Here is a 22,042-nt window from a genome sequence, read left to right on the forward strand (position 1 = left end):
TGTGTGTGTGCGCCCCCGTCACCTGACTCCAGACCACCTCTCCTGTTTCCTGGAGAAACAACAGGAAGATGTCTGGATAGAGCCTTTCAGCCAGGTTCCATTCATATGTGTAGTCTGTGCGTACACTGATCCTCCACCTCGACCCCTCAGGCTCTGGATGAGCCGCCTATAATTTACATGTAACCAAAGCCACATACTTTCCGATTTATTGTGCGCTGGAAGAAAGAAAAGCCAGATGCTGAGTGTCTCATTGTCGAGGCTGCCGGGTTTTTGTGTAGAAAAAGCAGCCTCCAGCATGGTTAAAAGCTGCATTAATCGCCTTTATGATACTTTTAGAGTTTGTTTAGAGGTCAGCTTCCATTGTTCTTGGCATTTGGTCTTCTATCAAACACGCTTCCAGCCAGACTTTATCCTCTGAAGACTAAAAATACTCTTTGAGAATGCCCGGATGAGGTAGCTGTGTTTCAGACAGAAAACAGATATGTCCCCAGAGAAATATTGTTGGGTTTATCAGAGGATTCCTGTCCACGATTTGTCAACAAGTCATTTTCTGGGCTGCGGACAAGTCGCTGTTAATATCCTCACAGACCAGCCCACCTCTCAGGATAGTTTATTGGTAATGTAAACTACACAATCTATTGTTTGGCCCCTTGTAAATGGGAATGTTTTAAAGGCCTCAGTGACGTTTAGCTTTAAAGTGTTTGCACTTGTCATAACACAATCCAGTGACTTATGTAGAGTTGTGTTCTTGTGTCTCCTGTTTGTTTTTTGTGAAGGGGTGGGGTGGTGTTTGGGTCCACTTGTATTGAGTCCAGAGCTCCACAGTGAGGCCAAGTTTGCTGAGACATTGCTCGCTGGTAGCCCTGGGCTTTGTTTAACCATGCATAATTGAGCCCTCCTTTTGGCTTACTCCCATGGTTGCACCCTTTTTTCATGGGATGGCCAGGAATGCAACCCTCCCCACCACCACTTCAGCCACCCTTCCCTGGAGGACCTCAGTCACAGTCATAGCAGACCTGCTTATCAGAGGGGGCAGGCCCGCTATGGGCCCACTTTAAACAGCAGACGCATGCCAGAACGATTGTGTACTTGTGTTGCCACACGTACCGAAAGTGACTTGTCTTCGGGTCTGTTTAGTGCAAATTTTAGCTTTTAAGAAGTGCAATAAATACCTTTCTTAAGAGCAGTTGTGTTTTCTCAAAGCTGGACCAGGTCTTGACAGTTTCACTTGAGGTTGTAAACATTGACAAAGACTTTGGTTGCTGAAATTGTAAATGCATTCATCTTATTCTTTGCTTAGATACAGACACTTTTGTGTTGCATAGTTTTTTTAATTGCACTTGCTTGTTTGTTGGTTTGTTTGTTTGTTTGTTTGTTTGTTTTTGCAGCCGGACCATTATTTTGTTTAGTATTGTTAGTGTTGTCATTTGTAACAAGTCAGTCATGCAATCGAGCAGCATGGCATTCTCCATAAAACGATTGTGACGCTATTAGAACATTGTGGTCTAACATAGTCAACGAGCTGTTTGATTCCCGTCAGCTACTGAAGGATGCAAAAAAGTTGAGGCCTTGGCTGAAAGCGCTAAACTTCTGTTCACCTGAACTGCCCCATACGTGCTCACTTTGTTGATGAAAATCTAACAGACGGAAACACTTTTGCTGAAAAGTTTCTGTGCCGTGAGTTTGGTGCCAGGATGCTCCAAAGGGATCTGTAGAGGAGATTTGTCACGTTGAAGAAGACGGAGTGTGTTCTGGTGTCACTGTCAGCAAACAACTGTTGGTCAAAAATACTCTTTCATTATATACTTAAGGCTCCCACATTCTCGTGTGGTCCTCAGTCCGCGCGGAAACTGCGCTCTGTCCGCAGACGGTTGAGACTTCATACTCGAGCGTACACCCTGAGCGGCTGCAGCCAGCTCCGCAGACGAGGGGCGTTTACCTTTGGGACAAATTGAGTTTGCCGATTGGTCATTTGCTGACACGCCTACTGGATTGAATGTTTTTGTAGGATCTGGTTCATCAGATTTAATTCAGTTTATATTACGCCAAGTCACAACAGAAGTCGTCTCAGGGCACTGAACAGAAATATTAATATATAAAATAAGTTGACAGAAACATTCATATTTAAAAATTATAATTTAACATTATTTATCTGGGGAGCAGACTGCTTTGAGTTTAACTCATCGCAGAACTCTCATGGTGAACTAAAGTTCATTAGCAGGATTTTGGATTCTGGACACGCCTCCAGAACCCGTCCTGAAGTGCGGTGTAAATCAGGCTGATCTGAGCAGGGCTGAGTAGGGACAGTGCAAAAGTGGCATTAGACTCGGAGGCGTCAGCTGCCTGCAGGCTCCTCTCTGAGAGGGAAGAAGAACTCTCTGCCCCTCACACACGTGGTTCAACATTAATTTAACATTAGCAGTGATAAACATCCATATATACATGAATTACAACAACATTTAATTTCCCTCTGGGATTAATAAAGTATTTTTGAATTGAATTGAAATGAAACCTTTACCTAAATTCCCCAGATAACAATGATTTTCGCATCTATGTACAATTTTCTGCTGTGTATTTCCTTTTTTTAGCTACTGTATCTAGGATGTGAAAGAAATAAAGTGAATTATGCGATGATCTATGATCATTTTTGCTTTAATCCTCCCAGTAACTGATGACCCTGATGGTTGATTCAGTACCTTCAACAAATCTGATGATCGTAGTGTAACGTTCCCAAATTTAGGTCGTTTCACCTTTTTTCTATGTTAGCAAACTAGTAGATTAGGACTTTTCACAGACAGAGACATTTCAAATAAGCCTGTTTTCTTTTGATCAAATAATAATTATTATTATTGTAGATGAACAGATGCTGGGATATATTCATCAATTAACGCAGGTTCCTCATTTTTCTGGACTGAATAAAACGTGCATTGAATTTAAGGAAATGCAAAGTGAGACGTCATTTAAATTTGACCCATCAAAATGAATGCGGTCATTTATTTACAGAATCAAATTTAACATCAAACATTTACATTAATTTGGCAAATTATGAAAATAACAATATAAGCAATCAATCAGGAAAAATCATACGGCCATGATTTTTCCGTTGCTGACATTTATAAAACTGTACAACTATGATCTTTTACTCACACGGATGTGAATAAGCACTTTACACAGACATTTCTAAATATCTGGGAGAATTTCTACTTCATAGGAAAGTTTAAAGATGGAAAGAAGTTTAGAGGGAGTAAAGGATGGGGTTTGAGGGAAATTGAATGTTCGCCAGAACCGACACTCTCCATCAGAAGCCCAGCTCGCCTCGGTACGCTTGGTAGGAAACTTGACCCATTACCTTTCTGATGATAATCAGCAGATATGGTGTTCCGTTAACGCTACCTGTCCAGCGTCTCCTTAGAATGGCTGTAGCCCGTCAGAAGTAGTGGCGAGGCTCTGTTCGACACACATTCACCTCAGTGAAAATGTTATAATCCCATGGAACTCGGAAGAGCTTTGTTGTCATGTCAGGAACTCCAACAGCACTCCATCAGAACTCCAGAACTCTAGAAGTCTGACAACTCTCCAACTCTGTAACTCTGTAACTCCGTGAGTCGTAAGTCACTCCGTAAGTACCTGTGAGTCTGTGTAGACCAGGAAGTACTGACATTTTAAAGACTCTTTCCCGGTTCACTTTTTGGGATTTTTCATTGGTCAGAAACGACCAGAAGGGGTGTGTTTTTGTGACGTAAGAGGTTAGAGACAGCGAGAATTGTTATGGTACAGCTCAGAAATGTTCTCACAGACCGAGAGGGTTCTGTTTTGGCGTTTTTAAGAAACAGGTGCAAAACATCTCTATTTACGTCTGAGAGGATTCTAAAACATGACAGTTTTAACATAACAACTTGTTTTTCGTTTGACTGTAACCTTGTAAACGCACACACTTGCTCATTCAAAAGCAGAACTCAGAAAAATGCATAATTACTCTGCAACAGCTTTTAACATGAGAATAAAAATCATTACTCAGTTAATAAAATTGATTAGTTCACTGCAACATCTAAAATGGTTTGAACTAAGACACTTTGATTATCAACATTTGTAAGATAGTAATGATAATAAAAAGAGAGTGTTCTTTTCACTTGAATCTTCAAGAAAGAAAGTCTCAGGATGGGTGAACCTGTATTTATGTATTCAAATACATGAAATGACAGTTCCTGTCCCACAAGGTTCTAAAGGTCAAGAGTTTTGACCTTAGACTGGGTTTCGACGTAGGCCTAGTCCACTACATTATTATTTATTTTTTATTTTTTTTATTGTTTTATTAAAGCTTGGATGTGTAGACATCGCCAGCCAGACTGATAAGTCATTTCTCATTAACAGCTCTGGCAGCAGGAGACTCATCAGCAGGTTGACTGATCAAATATACATTATGTTTATACAACATATTAATTCAAGTTCCAGTAGGTTTATTGTCTTTTCACCACATGTGGTACGAGGTGGAATGAAATTATGTACAAACCGGATTCCAAAAAAGTTGGGACACTAAACAAATTGTGAATAAAAACTGAATGCAATGATGTGGAGGTGCCAACATCTAATATTTTATTCAGAATAGAACACAAATCACAGATCAAAAGTTTAAACTGAGAGAATGTATCATTTTAAGGGAAAAATCTGTTGTTTCCAAATTTCATGGCGTCAACAAATCCCCAAAAAGTTGGGACAAGTCCATTTTTACCACTGTGTGGCATCCCCCCTTCTTCTTACAACACTCAACAGACGTCTGGGGACAGAGGAGACCAGTTTCTCAAGTTTAGAAATAGGAATGCTCTCCCATTCATGTCTAACACAGGCCTCTAACTGTTCAATCGTCTTAGTCCTTCTTTGTCGCACCTTCCTCTTTATGATGCACCAAATGTTCTCTATAGGTGAAAGATCTGGACTGCAGGCTGGCCATTTCAGTACCAGGATCCTTCTCCTACGTAGCCATGATGTTGTGATTGCTGCAGAATGTGGTCTGGCATTATCGTGTTGAAAAATGCAGGATCTTTCCTGAAAGAGATGACGTCTAGATGGGAGCATATGTTGTTCTAGAACCTGAACATAGTTCTCTGCATTAATGGTGCCTTTCCAGACATGCAAGCTGCCCATGCAACCCCATACCATCAGTGATGCAGGCTTCTAAACGGAGCGTTGATAACAACTTGGGCTATCCTTGTCCTCTCTGGTCCGGATGACATGGCGTCCCAGTGTTCCATAAAGAACTTCAAATCGTGACTCATCTGACCACAGAACAGTCTTCCATTTTGCCACACTCCATTTTAAATGACCCCTGGCCCAGTGCAAACGTCTGAGCTTGTGGAGCTTGCTTAGAAATGGCTTCCTCTTTGCACTGTAGAGTTTCAGCTGGCAACGGCGGATGGCACGGTGGATTGTGTTCACTGACAATGCTTTCTGGAAGTATTCCTGAGCCCATTCTGTTATTTCCTTGACAGTGGCATTCCTGTTTGAGGTGCAGTGACGTTTAAGGGCCCGGAGATCACGAGCATCCAGTAGAGTTTTACGGCCTTGGCCCTTACGCACAGCGATTGTTCCAGATTCTCTGAATCTTTTGATGATGTTATGCATGGTTGATGATGATAACTTAAAAGTCTTTGCTATTTTACGCTGGGTAACACCATTCTGGTATTGCTGCACTATCTTTCTGCACAACAATGGTGGAATTGGTGATCCTCTTACCATCTTGGCTTCTGAGAGACACTGACACTCTGAGAAGCTCTTTTTATACCCAATCATGTTGTCAATTGACCTAATTAGTGTTAATTGGTCTTCCAGCTGTTCGTTATATGCTCAATTTCCTTTTTCCAGCCACTTATTGCTACTTGTCCCAACTTTTTTGGGATTTGTTGACACTGTGAAATTTTGAATCAACATATTTTTCCTTTAAAATGTTACATTTACACAGATTAAACGTTTGATCTGTCATCTATGTTATATTACGAATAAAATATTGACATTTGCCATCTCCACATCATTGCATTCAGTTTTTATTCACAATTTGTTTAGTGTCCCAACTTTTTTGGAATCCGGTTTGTACACAGGGTCCCAGTTACGTCCAACAATAGCAAAAAAATAAAGTATAAAAAGAAACAGTAAACGAAGATCTAAGATATGTACCAAGATATATGCTAAACGAACGCCCAAAGATCTAAGACAAAATGCCAAACATCAATAATGCAAATCAATACAGCGAATCAACAGCAGCCCAAACATGAGTCTGTGTGAGCTGATGGGAACTAATGAATACAGCAGCATGAAATAATCAGCAGCATGGACAATCAGCAGCACATATACACCAATCAAAGTGACACCACAGCGATTCCTCTTTTTTTTTTTCCCCACAGTGATAATGTTAAGTGTTAAGTCTCCATGTTAAGTGTATATCATTTTCCAAAGGTCAGTAGCTTGTTGGATTCCTGCTGTTAGGAGGTGTTGTCATTAGCAGATGGTCCCAGTGGTCAGCAAGCTGACAGATAATAACTCGGTACAATAATTGTGTTCTTGACACCCTCCATGAAACCTTTCTGCTTTGTTTGGGCTTGTTTTCAGGTTCCACCTCTTGATGTAATGATCAACAGTCAGACTGGATGCTGTGAGACATGTTGTAACTAAAACCTTCATGCAAATATTGTTCCCTCCAGTTCAAGATAAACTATTTAATATTTGAAATGAAGTTATTAATTTATTTTATTTTTTGATTAAGTTTTGTGTTGATTCTATTTTTTTTAAATATGAATAATTAGGAAAATCGTGATTTAAAAAAAATTTACAAAATTGGGGTGATACAAAAGAAAAAACATAACTTTACTCTTATTTATTTATTGTAGCTTTACACTTGTATGTTTTATTTTAATACAAACATCTTTTTGTTAAAAAAAAAAAGAGTTCCCAGTTGGAATAGCCTCTGTAACACCTTTCACCTGTGGAGTACCTCAGGGATCTATACTTGCCCCCCCTCTGTTTTCCCTTTATTTACGCCCTCTGGGATATGTTTTCCTGAAACATGGTGTTACTTTTATGTTTTATGCTGATGACAGCCAAATTTATGTGCCATTATAACAAGATAAACAGTGCTCTGTGAACCAACTCCTGGAATGTATGGCAGAAGTCAGAGCATGGATGTCAAATAACTTTTTACATTTTAATGAGGAAAAGACCGAGGTCTTATTGTTTAAGCCCAGTTATGGTTCCAAAGTCCATGCTGATCTGAGTCCTTTAACCAAACATCTGACCAAGACAACAACTAACCTGGGTGTAAGGCTGGACAACAATTTTAAATCAGATTAAATCAGTGATCAAGTCCAGCTTCTTTCGCTTGAGACAACTGACCATGGTCAAACCATTTCTGTCACAACATCATTTTGAGATTGTAATCCATGCTTTCATTACCAGTCGTCTAGACTACTGTAATGCACTTTATTTGGGTTTGAGCCAGTCACTGATTCGACTTCAGCTGGTTCAGATTGCTGCTGCTCGCCTTTTAACTGGTACCAGAAAACAAGCGCACATCACCCCTGTTTTAGAATCATTACATTGGCTCCCAGTTAGTTTCAGGATTAATTTTAAGGTTCTTAGATTTGTTTTCAAATGTCTTCATGGTCTCACCCCACAGTATCTGTCAGACCTGCTCCAGCTGTACGTTCCCTCACGCTCTCTCAGGTCAGCTGCTGTTTGTCGTCCCAAAGTCCAACAGGAGGCTGAGAGGTGACCGAGCGTTCTCAGTCACTAGCCTTGAACTGTGGAATGAGCTACCTTTGCATGTCAGACAAGCTGACTCACTTCCTGTTTTTAAATCTTCTCTGAAAACACTTTATTTTTCCTCTTTGGCTTTTAACACTGCTTTAAATGTTGGTTTTACTGTTTTTAAGTTATTTGTTTTTATTGTTTTTACCGTTTGCCATTTTATGATTTTTAACAGTTCATTACTTTTACGATTTCAGTTGATTTTATGGTTTTTATGTTTGTATGTGTTAGTGTACACTTTGGCCAATGGTGTTGTTTTTTTTAAAGTGCTTTATAAAGTTGTATTATTGTATTGTATATCAACTAGAACATCTTTCTAAAGTCAGAATTACAATTAGGAAAATTTCACAAAACACTTCAAACCGAATTTGAGATGCCCTCTTTCCAAATTGTAATTAATTGAAGGACCAAGGGGGGCTGAAGTCAACTTGCCACTCTTATGCCTCTGAGCCACCAAATGAGGTAGAGCCCATAACAGTCTACAAAATTATAAATGGTAAGGCAGCATCACGGCTTGAGGATGTGATGTAGTGATGACCGACGGCTGGCTGTAGGGTTTAAAATGGGAGATGTCCAACACTCTTTTTATGTGTAGCGCTTCAAGACAACCCCACTGTGTTTCACTCCACGCCACTTTTGGTTACGCAATTATAGCCTGAGTAATGAAAGCTCACATCACCGTGGGACATAGACAGCTTGATTAATGATTTATAAACCACTAGAGGCATCTTGAAAAAGATGTAGTCGTTGTGACCATGTCATAGAACTGTATTGGGAAAGGACTGAAGATTCTTCACGAGCCCTGACCTCAAATTCCAACACAGTCACACATTACTAGAGGGAATGAATAATTTTTCATTGTTCCCTAATTTTGATTCTGACTTCTGATGCAAGCAAAGCACAGGATGATCAAAAGTAAATGCATTGTCTTTTTTTAAGTACTTCCTTACTCCAAGAGGCTTCAGTGTCCTGCCCAAAAATGATTTGCTATGAGGAGAGACCAGGAACTGAATCTCTGATCCACTGTGCAAGGCTTGGCCGTCTCATACGTCTGTCTGCATTATCAGAGCATTGACAGTCCCAGACGTTTGGAGTGGTCGTCTTGGCTGTTTGGTTGACAGGCTCGTGCAGTGCCAGGAAAAAAAAAAAGAACTTTTCCATTGGATGCTATTTTTCTTTAACTTTTTTTATTCTGAACTCCACGCTTTTGTTGTGCAATCAGTGGCCCACTTCTGTCTACACACAGTGAGGTGGCGACTCAATGAAGTGTTTCCCTGTATCACACACCTCACCAACTCATACTGTGAGTCACCGCAGAATAATTCCCTAAGTGTCGACGAAGAAAATTACAGCTTAGCGGGAAATTGGTTATCAAGAGCATGATATTTAGCAGGGATTATATATATGTGTGTGTGTGTTGAATATGTTTGGAACAGTAAATGCTTTGATATTTACATTTTATAAATTAGTCTTTTTTTAAATAAAATATTCAAAAGCATTCTAATAAAGAATTGCTCGGTCTTGTAGATGCACTTTGCATACAAATCCCATTATTTATTTATTTATTTATTTTTTGTGAGTCGCTTACAACTTTGGGCCAAACTTGTTTTTTTTCCTGCCAAAAACAAAACAAAAGTAAAAATGTCTTTGTTATTAAATTGCTTTATTGTCACACAGAAGCAGAAAATAGCCTAGATGAAACAGATTTACCTGTTTAGATGTTTGTTGATGTATATTTAATTAAAAATCAAAGTCATATTTCTTGAAGAAATACCTGTACACTTGACTCAATGCCTTGTGTGCCAAAGTTTTAAACAATGATCTTAATGCTAAGAATATGAGATGAGGATGACTTCAGCTACTGCCAACCAAATTTAAGCTCACTCATATTATTCACTACTACTCGACTTCAGATAAATAATGTTACTAATTGAATTTTTATGTATATGAATGTTTCTGTTCTGTGCCCTGACATAACTTCTGTTGTGACTTGGCGCTAAATACATAAACTAAATTGAATTGAACTGAACTATTTGTAAAATGAGTGATGAGTGAACCTTTTTTGTGTTTGGGAAAGTTGATTAGCTGTGGCTTTGAGTTGACTCGAACAGTCGATCAGTTATACGTGTATCCAGAGGTTTCTTTCTGATATGTTTATTTGTCCAGTGGTTTATGGGATGCTTTGCTATTTGGCAGGGTTAACTCGTAATAGTTAATGCCAAATATTTAAGCAAGTATCATGCAAGTTCTGTTAGTGCTCAGCATACTGTAAGTGTTGCGGATGCCACCTTGCTACCACCACTGCAATTTGTGCCCATTATCTTTAAAAGTGACTGAGTTATGACATTTTGTGTGTTTGCTAATGTCAGCTAGCTGTGGCGGCTGTCTTGAATTGAGTTGACTCCAAAAAGTAATCAGTTCAAGGTTCAAGGTTTTTTATTGTCATTCGCATCACATGTTGTACATGAGGTGGAATGAAATTGTGTACCCAAGGTCCCAGTTACACCCCAAAATAGCGAAAGTATAAAAAACAAACAGTATACAATTATCTAAGTTATATGCTAAACAATAATAGTATAATATAATTTGGTGTATTAGGTGTGTTTGCTTCTTCTGAAATCCATGACCATCTCCTTCGTCTTCTTCACATTTATGTGAAGGTTCTTTCTGCACCAGCTCTCCAGGTGTTCCACCTCCTGCCTGTAGCTGGACTCATCATTGTTTGTGATGTGTCCCACCACCACTGTATCATCTGCAAACTTTAAAATATGACAGCCTGGATGGGTAGATGCACAGTCAAATGTGAGCAGAGTGAACAGGAGGGGGCTCAACACACAGCCCTGAGGGGAGCCAGTGCTAAGGGTTATGGTAGAGGAGAAGAAGTTGTGGATCCTCACAGACTGTGGTCTGTTTGTTAATAAATCCAGGACCCAGTTGCATAAAGAGGGGCTTAGTCCTAGTGTGAGTAGTTTGTCCATCAGGGTCTGTGTCCAAAGAGAAAGTCCACAAAGAGCATATGGACGTAGGAGTCCTTCTGCTCCTGGTGGGTGAGAGCAGTGTGGACCACAGAGGAGATGGCGTTCTCTGTTGATCGATTCTTGCAGTATGCGTACTGGTGAGGGTCCTCGCTGATGTTGATGGTTGTTTGGATGTGGGTGATGACCAGTTTTTCAAAGTTGTAGATGTGCATCTAATTTCTTACTTTCTGAAAATTTTATTAAAATCCATTCAGTGGTTCATGAGATATGTTATGTGACAAACAAACACAGGCATTTACATTATCACCTGCCTTTTGTAGCAGTGTGTCACATTTAAATACCTCTCTTTTGAGTATTACCGGTACTTTTGTCTGAAAGTTGTTATCGAGCTCTTTCAGTGTGATCCCAGAACGCTCCGTGCTGTTACCGGATGATGAGAGCCCCTTACTTATTCTGCATAATCAACATGATGGCACGGTCAGGGGGGTGATTGCTGGGATGTTTTCAGCTGCTAAACAGCACCTATTGTAGATGTAACTTATAATCTATGAGTTAGTAAAGCTGAAAATTGATTTAACCCTCAAGGACAGTTAAACCCTCAAAACCTTTGCAACAAGTTCCTCCTCAGAGGAAAAACAGATATCGTATGTTGAAACACACCAGCAGGGTTACGACTTACAGGAAGTTAACACATATCTGTGCTTGGATTGTGTCCTGGTCTAACCCCAGGGAGGGCTGGACAACAACTCAATAAAAACAGCATTCCTTGAAAAAAATCCATATTGCCCACCATCATATACTCCGAAGCGTCCAGCAATTATCCTCAATCTGTTACTGATTGGAGTGTGAGATGGGGATACCTCTCAGCTAATACGCCAAGTTTTAGCTTTATAACTGTCAAACTGGCTGAGTTGCAGCCATGTTTAATTGATATCTCTTCAAACAGTTGTAGATGTTAATCCATTGATTACTTTTTCCTTTTATGATGGCAGGCAATGCCATATTTTTCGGACTATAAGGCTCAACGGATTATAAGGTGCGTTAAGTGAAACAAAACAGTCAGATAAGTCAAACTTTATTCAACTCATTCATAATAACCACATAAAATCAGTTCGAGGTCAGTAAGCACAACCAGAATTAATGCATAAGGTGCACCTGATTGTTAGGCTCACAGTCGATTTTTGAGAAAATTAAAGGATTTTAAGTGCGCCTTATAGTCTGAAAAATACGGTAATTATCACAAAACTTTTTTTCTAGAGAAATATGAAAGACTGATAATAACTTGAATCATCATAACGACACAAAATGAGAATATATTTGTGTTGAGCCAGCCTGTGGCTGAAACACAGTTCAGTCCAAACGTCTGATGTACACAAATGTACATCAGAAGTGGAAAAAGTTTAGAACATAACAATGAGTGAGAACAAATACTAATTCAACATTTATTAAAAAGACATACCATATTTTCCTGCGTATAAGTCAAAAGCATCATGAAGAGGAAAAAAACATATAAGTCGCTTCAATGTATAAGTCGCATTTATTATGCATCACTGCTGATCGTCGTGTTTATTATGCACTTGTTTAATGGTCAAAACAGCTTCATTTTGCCTGGGCGGCCATCCATCCATCCATCCATCCATCCATCCATCGTGGTAGAAGCCACTAGCTCACCACCAGTGTTCTTTCGCCTCCACCAGCTGAGTGAAATGAGCGCGCACAGGAGGACTCGCTGTTGCAATTCTTTGAAATTTAACAAGATTAACACTTAAAAACAATTATTTGTTTGCTCGACATTATAGCAAAGGTGTGTCTCAGTTTAACTTTTTCTTAATAAATGCACTTTAATTGTCAAAACTGTTTAATTTCGCCTGGGCGGTGCATGCCAACCATCTATCCATCCTTTGTGGCTGGAGCTGCGAGCTCTCCATCGTTCCTGTGCCTGCACCAGCTAAGTGAAGCAAGCGCGCATGGGAGGACTCATTGTTGTAGTTCTTCGAAATTTAAAGTGTCAGTCAAAAATTGTGTTATGAATGTGGGGGGAAAAAGTATATATGTCACTTTGGCATATAAGTTGCAGGACTGACAAATCTATCTGTATCACTTCACCACTTGCTCTTGCTGAGATCAGACGCTTCTCCCCTCCCTCTCCGCTTTGCTTTGCTGCTCTGTCTGTCTGTGAAACTGCTTCTGAGTCTCTCTTGCATTTCTTCCGAACCATAATTATAGACTTTTTAATCAGTTGGTCCCTCAACTCAATTTACAACATTTCTTCGAAGAGATGACAGGCTTTAGGCGAGCCAATTTGCCCTGTTGGCACGCACGCAGCTGGATATCTCATCGACTTTGAAGACTTAATGATGTATCTATTTCTGCTGCCATTTGTGGATTTTAAGGACGCATCTTTAATTGGATTTACGATAAATGGTTCCTGCTTTTTGGATTCGGCTGGTTGTTGGTTTTATCAACAATCAAAGAAGTCGTCGGCAGCAAATGTGGACCCGATCACGCTACTTGCCTTTATGATGGCTTGGTTCTTGTTAAGTACCCGGACTCAAATGCTTTGGGTAGAATGGATCAGATCTTTGTGATTTTACTCAGTCACATTCCATTGGTGTGGCCATGTAATTTGGACATTTTGGAACCAAGTGGACCAACACAGACTCAAGGTAGATGCCATTAAGTTCTACCTGTCCACAAAACAACTGTGTTTATCTGAATTTGGCTCCCTTGGCTAGCCTTGAAGGTCATCTTATCTGAATTCACCTGGAGAAAATGTGATCTGACGCTCACCACACCCTCCCTGAGGAATTTCCAACTGATAACCAGATGAAACCAGCTGAATAAACTTTGTGTCATCATTTCAGGACTCTTGGATTCTCATAGTCGTTATTTTTGACCATTCCTCGACATACCTCGAGAATGTTTACGGATCTCACCGGAGGACACTGGCTGATTATTACATCTTTATCAGAACTCTTACAGTGACCTCGAGAGCATCTATGATCATGCTCACCGCTCTCGTTGTCCCCCTCTGCAGAACGTCTACGTCACTATGTGCTTGTTTGTGCAAGGTGTTTTTTAATATCAGAGTTTTTTTCTTCTCAAGCAGGAAAAAAAAGTATGATAGGAAATTTTTCGCCTCCAATTCCTACATGTGTCCAGTTTCACTACTTTTTGTCTGTCTAAACAGATCTCACTTGTAAATGAGTCTTCTAGGCTCAATGTGACTCATCTGTCTAAATAAAGGTTGAATGAATTAAACAAAAAGCAAAAAAAAAAAAACTGTGACTTATACGCCGGAAAATACGGTACTTAAAAAAATAGCCAGAGGTTTTTAAAGATGCAGATATAGCTAAAAATTAGGGAGGTGCAGATTATTTTGCTTTCGAAAGTGACTCAGAAAGTGTAGGTTTCATTACAAAATGTATTGACAACGTGTTCCCACAAAGACGCACACCAACATTGATCTGTTTTTACAATCTACGCCAGTTCCTCGTTCACAGCTCAAATTCAAAAGTCTAATTTATTGCAAGACATATGGTGCTTGTTAGCATTTATTTTTATTTTTTGTACTGTGATCAGAAAGAATAATAATTTTTTAAAAACTACTTGAAATTGAGAATTGCCTAAAAAGATTGGTCTAACTGCATTGATTGTGGTTTTATTCCGCCTGAAAGTCCCTATTTATTGTTCAACTAAATGATTTTGAACCAAAGTCTGTTTTGTCAGTCCTTAAAAAGCCACAGAAAGTAGTCATCAGAGACTGTTTTGACTTGACAGCAGCAAAGAAAAACTTGATCGAAACATACAAAAGATAAAAACGACCTTATATAAAGCTGGCTGAGGGTTAACAATGTTTAACAGCAACTGCTGCACCAAAGGGCATTTTAGCCAAATAATACCTTCCCCAAGATGACGCATCAGCCCCTGTTTATGAAATGACAGGGTATTTCCATGGCAACAACCTCGTCCAGAGTGCAGCAGCACTAAATGACCAGACCATCGTTAAGAACAGCCAAGGCCAGGGCAGCAGTGTTCTGTACAAAACATTTTGACCCGTGTGGTCACACAGAACAATCGTTCATCAAAATGGGTCGTTTTTAGAGAAGATGACGACTTAAATGTTGAAGAAACCAAATTGCCGTAAGTTTGATCATTTATCATTGTATATAACTGGACTCAAATAAAAGTCTGTTCTCAGTAATGATCCAGTCGTTGTTTTGTGCTTGGATCATAAATTGAAATTAATTGCAGCGTTGAAGAGATTTTAGTTTTTAAATTGAAGCCCTCCTAAACTCCAGATAAATTCCACCTCATAAACCAGAGCTCTGTGAGGATGATCAGCCTCGATGCAGGGCTGTCTGGTGACAAAAGGCCAGAGGGTGAAGTTGAGGGGGGGTGGAAGAAGGCATGGAGCCCTCCCCCTCCTTTTCTCAGTAAGCGAAGCGGGCAGGGAGCGGGTGCTGAAGAGGTGCGGGTGGGTGGGGTGTGGGGGGGGATGAATGGGACCAGCTAGTGACCTCAGACAGAAGGAATGTCCCCGTTTGCTCAGTTGGCCCGCTCCCCTAGCAGCGCTCCACACAGACATCAGCACTGAGGCCTTTGTGTTCACCTTCCAGACCTCAAAGTGCAGAGCAGAGACCAGCACCTCCACCGTGTTCCCTCGAGCCGAGTCACCGTCCAAGACCGTCTCCCAAGAGTTGCTTCAGCTTGTGTTCCTCCTTAATCCTGCTTTTCTTTTTGCTGCTCGGCACCAAGAAGCTAATTGCTCCTCAGTCCAGAAGTCTTAAACGTCTCACCTATTGTGTGGACAGCATTCCTCTGCTGCTCCTGCCATTTAGGCGGCTCTTTGTGTCGTGCCATTTCTCAACGTTGTGTCACTGAGTTTGAAATACAGCGATTGCATAAATTCCTTTGGTTTGGGAAAAAAACAAACTACTATAAGGCGAGGGGGGCTGTGGTGGTGGGGGTGGGGGGTGTCCGTGCTGGGAGACCAAAACAATCAGCGGTGGCTAGGGATGACAATTAAATCTGACTAATCCAGCAGATTTATGAGATCCGTGGGTTTCGTCTGCCAGGATTCTGGGTGAAGTCATCGCGCTGCCAGAGAGACGTGGTTGCTGTTAAATGAATTTGAATGGGCGAGCTGTGTGAGATGGCATGGCAGGGGGCTCCAGAAGGCAGCCCACAGCCGAATTTTCTTTTCAGATTGGATTCAAACTTGGATTGGGGTGAATGAAAGCTTCGTCAGAGGAATTCAGTGTATGTGTTTGGAGCCCAGTTGTGTTGAACCTGGGCTCGTTTGCGTGAGAAGTGTTTGTGTTGTCGGACTACAACTACTGTATTTTGAGCATATTTTCTAGTTAATGAAGGCTGATTTTGTTTTTTTATGAAGTTAAATTGTGCAATAAAAGCCATGTGACTTAAAGGCAATAAATCATTTCAGTATTTTAACTAAGCGCTTGGCATTACTTGAACGAATGCAAATCGCTCACCACTTTTTCTGACAGAGTTTTAAAGTTGGATAATCTTATCTGTAACGTTTGCAGTATGTGTTGCATGGGAGTTTGTGTGGGGGATGACTCTCAGCTACTACCACTCAGCTCAAAATCAGGAAAACTGACTGCATTGTTGCCGTTTTTATTTATTTATTCTAAGGTTTATTAGTTGTGGCTGCCATCTTGAATTAAGTTGAATATTTGTAGAAAAATGTCCTGATAATTATCCTTATCACTATCAAAACTGGTTGTCCCACTATGTTAGTGTGCTGCTTGTGGGACTGCGTTTGTTGTGGCTCCTCGGACTGATGAAGCCCTTTGGAGGATGAAGAACGAAACGTTCCAACAATAAAAGAAACCGTCCAGAGGAGATGACTTAACTTTGTTGTTTTTTTTTTACCTGGATTATTGAGCATGAACTTTGATGTTTTGAACCACTTTGGCTATGGCTGCCTCAGAGGAATCGATGGGGGAGAGGGTGGGCTCCAGAAACCATCTTATCACCATCAAACTGGTTGTCCCACTATGTGAGTGTGCTGCTTGTGAGACTGAGGTTGTTGTGGCTTCTCTGACTGATGAAGTCCTTTGGATGAAGCACGAAATGTTTCAACAAAAAAAAGAGGCTGTCCAGAGGACCGGACTGAACTTTGTTGGATTTTCTGATAATTGTATTAAAATTCATCCAGTGGTTCATGAGGTATTTTACTGAAATAAACTCACACACACTCACAGCAAATTACATGTAGGATGTATGGTGACACACCTCAGGTTACCAGATGAAGACCTCGTGTTAGCTGATGTGTTCGATGCGGCTTGGTGATTGTTTTAATAGCACAAAAAAGTTTAAAATCAACACAAACACACAAAGCTTTTGGCTATCATACTTGTTCCTATCTCGTAAACAACTGTGTTATTTTAACACACAGGGAAGTAATGGCAAATGTGTTTCTAACTTCCTTTGCACACTAATGACATTGAAGTTGGTCTGTGATGCAAAATAGATTAGGAACAATGAGCTTCTGTCTACTTAATATTTAATACATTTTGCTAGGTGTTTTGATAGTGTCATATAAGTATTTTCTCAATGTTTAGAGGCTCACAAAGTTTGCAAAAATAAATGAATATTCCATTATAATGCCACTCCCAAAGCACATCCTCATGGCATCTTCTTCTCCCACCCCCCCACCCCCCAAAAAAATAAAAATAAAATTTAAATAGAATTTGCAACTGTAATTGTACACGTAAAAATGTGACGTCCGCTAAACCGTAAAAGAAAACAACTTTGTGGCATTTTTTAAACTTCGTTCAAAGCCCTAAAATTAGAAGGTCAAAGATTGACTTTAATTAGTTTTTGTTTTTTATGTGTATTGTCTAATGGGACGTTTTTCCATCAGTTTGTTTTGTTAAAGGAGACAGAAACCGTTTCTGTAAAATGTGTCTGAATGTTCCCGTTAATATTCAGTGTTTATGCCAGAAGCTCAGTGGTTCAGTGACTGTACTCACAAGAGAGGCGCTGCTAAAGGTAAATTAATAACCAACTGCTCAGTTTATCAGTAACAACTTCCCCTAGCTGCTTCTCCTCCATTTCCTCTCTTCTGTTCCCTTTATTCACCCTGTGACACTTTATTCAACACACCACTTTTATTACAATTACAATTACAACACAGTTACAATGATGTTATTGCAAGCATCACTCAGCCCCCTGTGAATAGCAAGCGACCATCAGGGCACTAACGACCAATTATTGGGGCTCTAACGATGAGATTCTGCGACCAAGTTAGACTCAAAGCAGTCTGCTCCTCAGATAAATGATGTTATTAACTTGCTTTTTATATATATATATATTTATATATATATGAATGTTTCTGTTCAGTGCCCTACGATGTCAGTTGTGACTTGGCACTATATAAATAAACTGAATCGAACTGATCTAATAAAGTTAAGTCAGGTCCTCTGGATGGATTCAAAAAAAAATTGAAACGTTTCGTCTTTTATTCAAATGACGTTGTCAATCTGAGGAGCTGCATCAAACTCAGTCTTATAAGTAGCCCCTTCTCATAGTGGATGAACAGTTTGCTGGTGACGGCCAAAAATAGTTGTTCACATGAAGAAGGAGGACCTTCAGCCTAACGACTGATCAATAGTGCCCTGATGGGTGCTTGCTATTCACAGAGGGCTGAGTGATCAGAATCAGAATAAGCTTTATTATCATTGCACCGTAGTACAGTACAGTGAGATTGTGTTCGTACAGTCGTCCGAAAGATGGGTGGAGTGCACCTTGCTGCTGCTCCTAAGAGCGCGGCCTCTAATTCTTTAGATAGTAAAGGGGAAAGGCCATGAGGAAAGGATAGTGGTATTACAAAAAAGATCTCACCTTGTCCTTATCAGGACACGGTTTAAGACATCAAAGAACTCTACCAGCAAGCACATTTATACACATTACATATGCATTTGATGACAAGATGGTGAGATTTGTCCATGAAGCACTTCCAGATAGCGCCATATTCCTGATAAGATGTTGGTGTCAGCCGGTACAGCTCTGATAAGCCTTCACAGGCGTTCTCAGAGGCGGGGTGTGTGGCTAGAGCGGAGCCTTTCTTAGTTTACACATATCCCAGAAGAAATTTGATAAGTTGGCCTGCTGTATGATACTAGCAATAACATCATTGTAAGAGGGGGACAATTGAACATGGAGGCCTCTGCCCCTGTTTAATGATGGACGGTTTCTCTTCACATAGATGGCTTCCTTCACTCCTCTCTCAAACCATCATTCTTCTCTATCAAGGATGTGTGAACATCTTCATCCCTGAAGATGAGTGAAGACCACAGAGTCCTGGCCTGATGATGTAGCTCTTCTGTGCTGGGCCATCCTTTAGGCCAGTGGCTGTTTAGTTTCCCCAATGTATGACTGATCACAGTCCTCCTGGCACCGAACCATACTCTGTTTGTGCCGAGGGACTAGAGCTTTGGGATGGATGGACCATTCTTTGCCATAATGTATTTTGGGGTTTGAAAGCCATTGGGCAGTTACGTTTAGAAAATTAACGTCTCAATAAACGTCTGAATTGAATTGAATTAACAATCCATTGTTATGTGATGGTGATGGTCATTGATCATCCATGGTCATTCATTGTCATTGTGATGGTCCTCCTTTTACATGTGAACAGCTACAGTAGTTCTGACTGTCAACAGCAAACTGGTTGTTCCACTATGATAAGGTGCTATTTATGACTGAGTCTGCTGTAGGGTCTCAGACTGAAGTTTTTTAGATAAAAGATGAAACATTTCAAAAAAGAAGAATCTGTCCAGATTACCTGACTTAATTTTCCACCTGTGTTATTGAGAATGCATCAAAACTCACATATAGATTTGCAGAAGGAATATAAAGTTGATAGGTTAAACCAGATTCACACTCAAAAGTTTTTATTTGTCATCTCTTCTTTTAGGGAGGAGGCTGCGAGGGAAGGCGTTCTACAATGTGAATGGAAAGGTCTACTGCGAGGAAGACTTCCTGGTAAGTCACCTGTATAAACATGGTTTTATTCTCAGGAGGTCGCAGTGCTTCATGTGACAGGAGGTGCAAATGGAGCACAATTTCTACAAGCCCTGTTACTACCATCAAGAGTCCAGTGCCACTCCCACTGTTCAGACCACCAGATTTCCCCAGGGAGCTCATTCGCCCTAGGAGCTCTTTGAGATGCAAGAGGGGTGTCGGACAGCTGCAGCTCTCAGGCTCCCGGTCCATCTGCTTCACTCAGCTTGGTCTCACGGTGTCTGACCCGGCTCAGAAAACCTAGAGATTTAATGTAGTCGCAAACGAGTCAAAGTCTCTAAACCCATTATGGCGTTGCTGCAGGAAATAAATTGGAGTACAGAGGAAGGAGCTCACACTGGTTCCTGCTTCATGATCTCGATGAACCCGTAATGCACGCTCTCATCTGCTGACTGTACTTCCTGTTTACGGGCAGCTTCCACCAGGAGTTCAACTTGTTGATCTCTTAGGAAGCGTTAAAATTCCTGTTTTTGCCATTTCTGCCTCTGATGCAGGAGGCCAGTCAACAGGATGAGTCTAATCTCCTTCCTATCCCTCCTGCAGCTCAGGCTTGACTAGTCTTCACTGTCATCCTGGGGAGGGAGAAAGAGTGGGGTCAGCAATGGCAGATGGTTGATTTGGAGTGGTGTCATGGGGCCATGGTGCAAGTGCCCCATCACCACCTCCACCTGGTAGCTATGTCTCCTCCCTCCACCAGACCCTCCGTGTCATTAGGTCATGACCCGAGGGGGGATGTGCGTCACAGATGGGCACCTTTACTATCTGCCTGAGCTCTGAGTGGAAAAGAGAGGAGTCGACTGAATTCAACTGAAAACAACTTCATCTGAATTAAACACTGGGATCAGAGACGGGATTGAGTTATAGCTGTTTGCGTCAAACCTTGTAAATGATTTTATGCATAAACTCGTAGAAAATCACAAGCTATATTTTCAGATGTGTTGGCATTTGAGGTATGTGCTGGGGATGACTCTCAGCTACTACCACACTAAATTTTAGCTCAATATCTGTCAAATTGACCAAGATATACCGTAGTTTTCGGACTACAAGGCACACTTAAAATCCTTTAGTTTTTCTCAAAAATCAAGTGACCCCTAAAATCTGGTGCACCTATGTGTTAATTCCGGTTGTGCTTACTGACCTCGAACCAATTTTATGTGGTACACAGCACTCAAAAATTTGTCAAAATGTTTTTGTTTCGCTTAATGCGCCTTATAGTCTGAAAATACGGTATCCAATTTTGGGATTGCTACGGTTGAATTGGATTGACTTAAAAGGTGAATGAGATGCAGATGTTCATATCGTATCAAGTTTTAAGCAAAGATGAGGTGCAATACGTTGCATTTAAGGTACGTGTTTGTGACGATGATAGGCTTCTACCACACCAAACTTGAGCTCAATATCTGTAAAGTTAAAGCTTTTTTGTGCTTGATAAAGTCACCTAACTATTACAGCCATTTTAAATTAGGTTAACTCTAAAAGTTATTCAATTTTAGATGTACATCCAAAGCTTACTTTCAGATAGTTTTATTCAATTCAGTTTATTTATATAGAGCCAAGTCACAGCAGAAGTCGTCTCAGGGCACTGAACAGAAACATTCACATACATAAAAATTAAATTAGTAACATTATTTATCTAAGGTAGGGTAGTCAGCAGATTGCAGTGAGTCTTCATTTTGTATCAGTCTCCCATCCTGAGCAAGCACAGGGCAACAGAGGAAAGGAAAAACTCTCTCATAACAGGAAGAAACCTTCAGCAGAAGAAGCTCAGGACAAGTGGCCATCTTCTTCAACTGGCTAAACTCCCTCTATTAATTTATGAGATATTTTGCCAACGCTACAAACGAACAAGCATGTGCACACAGACACAAGCAAAATGAATGACGCTTCGCCTTTGAGGACAAGTAAAAAATTAAAGCAGCTCCTCGCTACATCAAAGTACAGGACCGCTGATAGTCAATGAATCCTTGTGTTGATGTGCAGAGTGCAGCAGCACCCTCTATAGATGACTCCCAAATGGAAATATTTCTCCTGTCAGAATCTGCGTAGTACTAATAGTTCTGCCAGATGCATAAAATCCACACAAAAAAAGTAATTGATGAGAAAAAATAAATCCTGTCTGCTCTCCCCCCACAGTACTCTGGTTTCCAGCAGACGGCCGAGAAGTGCTTTGTATGCGGTCATCTCATCATGGAGATGGTGAGAAGTGTCTCCAGCAGCCA

At 40.5% G+C, this 22,042-nt stretch overlaps 1 protein-coding gene across 1 annotated transcript in view; it reads left to right on the forward strand.

Annotated features, from left to right (window-relative positions):
- Positions 1-22,042, forward strand: part of LOC119430147 (WT1 interacting protein) — a 50,462-nt gene that overhangs the window by 23,159 nt on the left and 5,261 nt on the right. Inside the window, exons 3-4 of the mRNA XM_037697586.1 lie at positions 19,717-19,784; positions 21,957-22,019. Coding sequence (XP_037553514.1) covers positions 19,717-19,784; positions 21,957-22,019 — 131 coding nt within the window. The remainder of the gene's footprint in view (positions 1-19,716; positions 19,785-21,956; positions 22,020-22,042) is intronic.

The sequence above is a fragment of the Nematolebias whitei genome, chromosome 2 (assembly GCF_014905685.2).
Source record: "Nematolebias whitei isolate Nwh7 chromosome 2, NemWhi1, whole genome shotgun sequence".
Classification (NCBI taxonomy): Eukaryota; Metazoa; Chordata; class Actinopteri; order Cyprinodontiformes; family Rivulidae; genus Nematolebias; species Nematolebias whitei.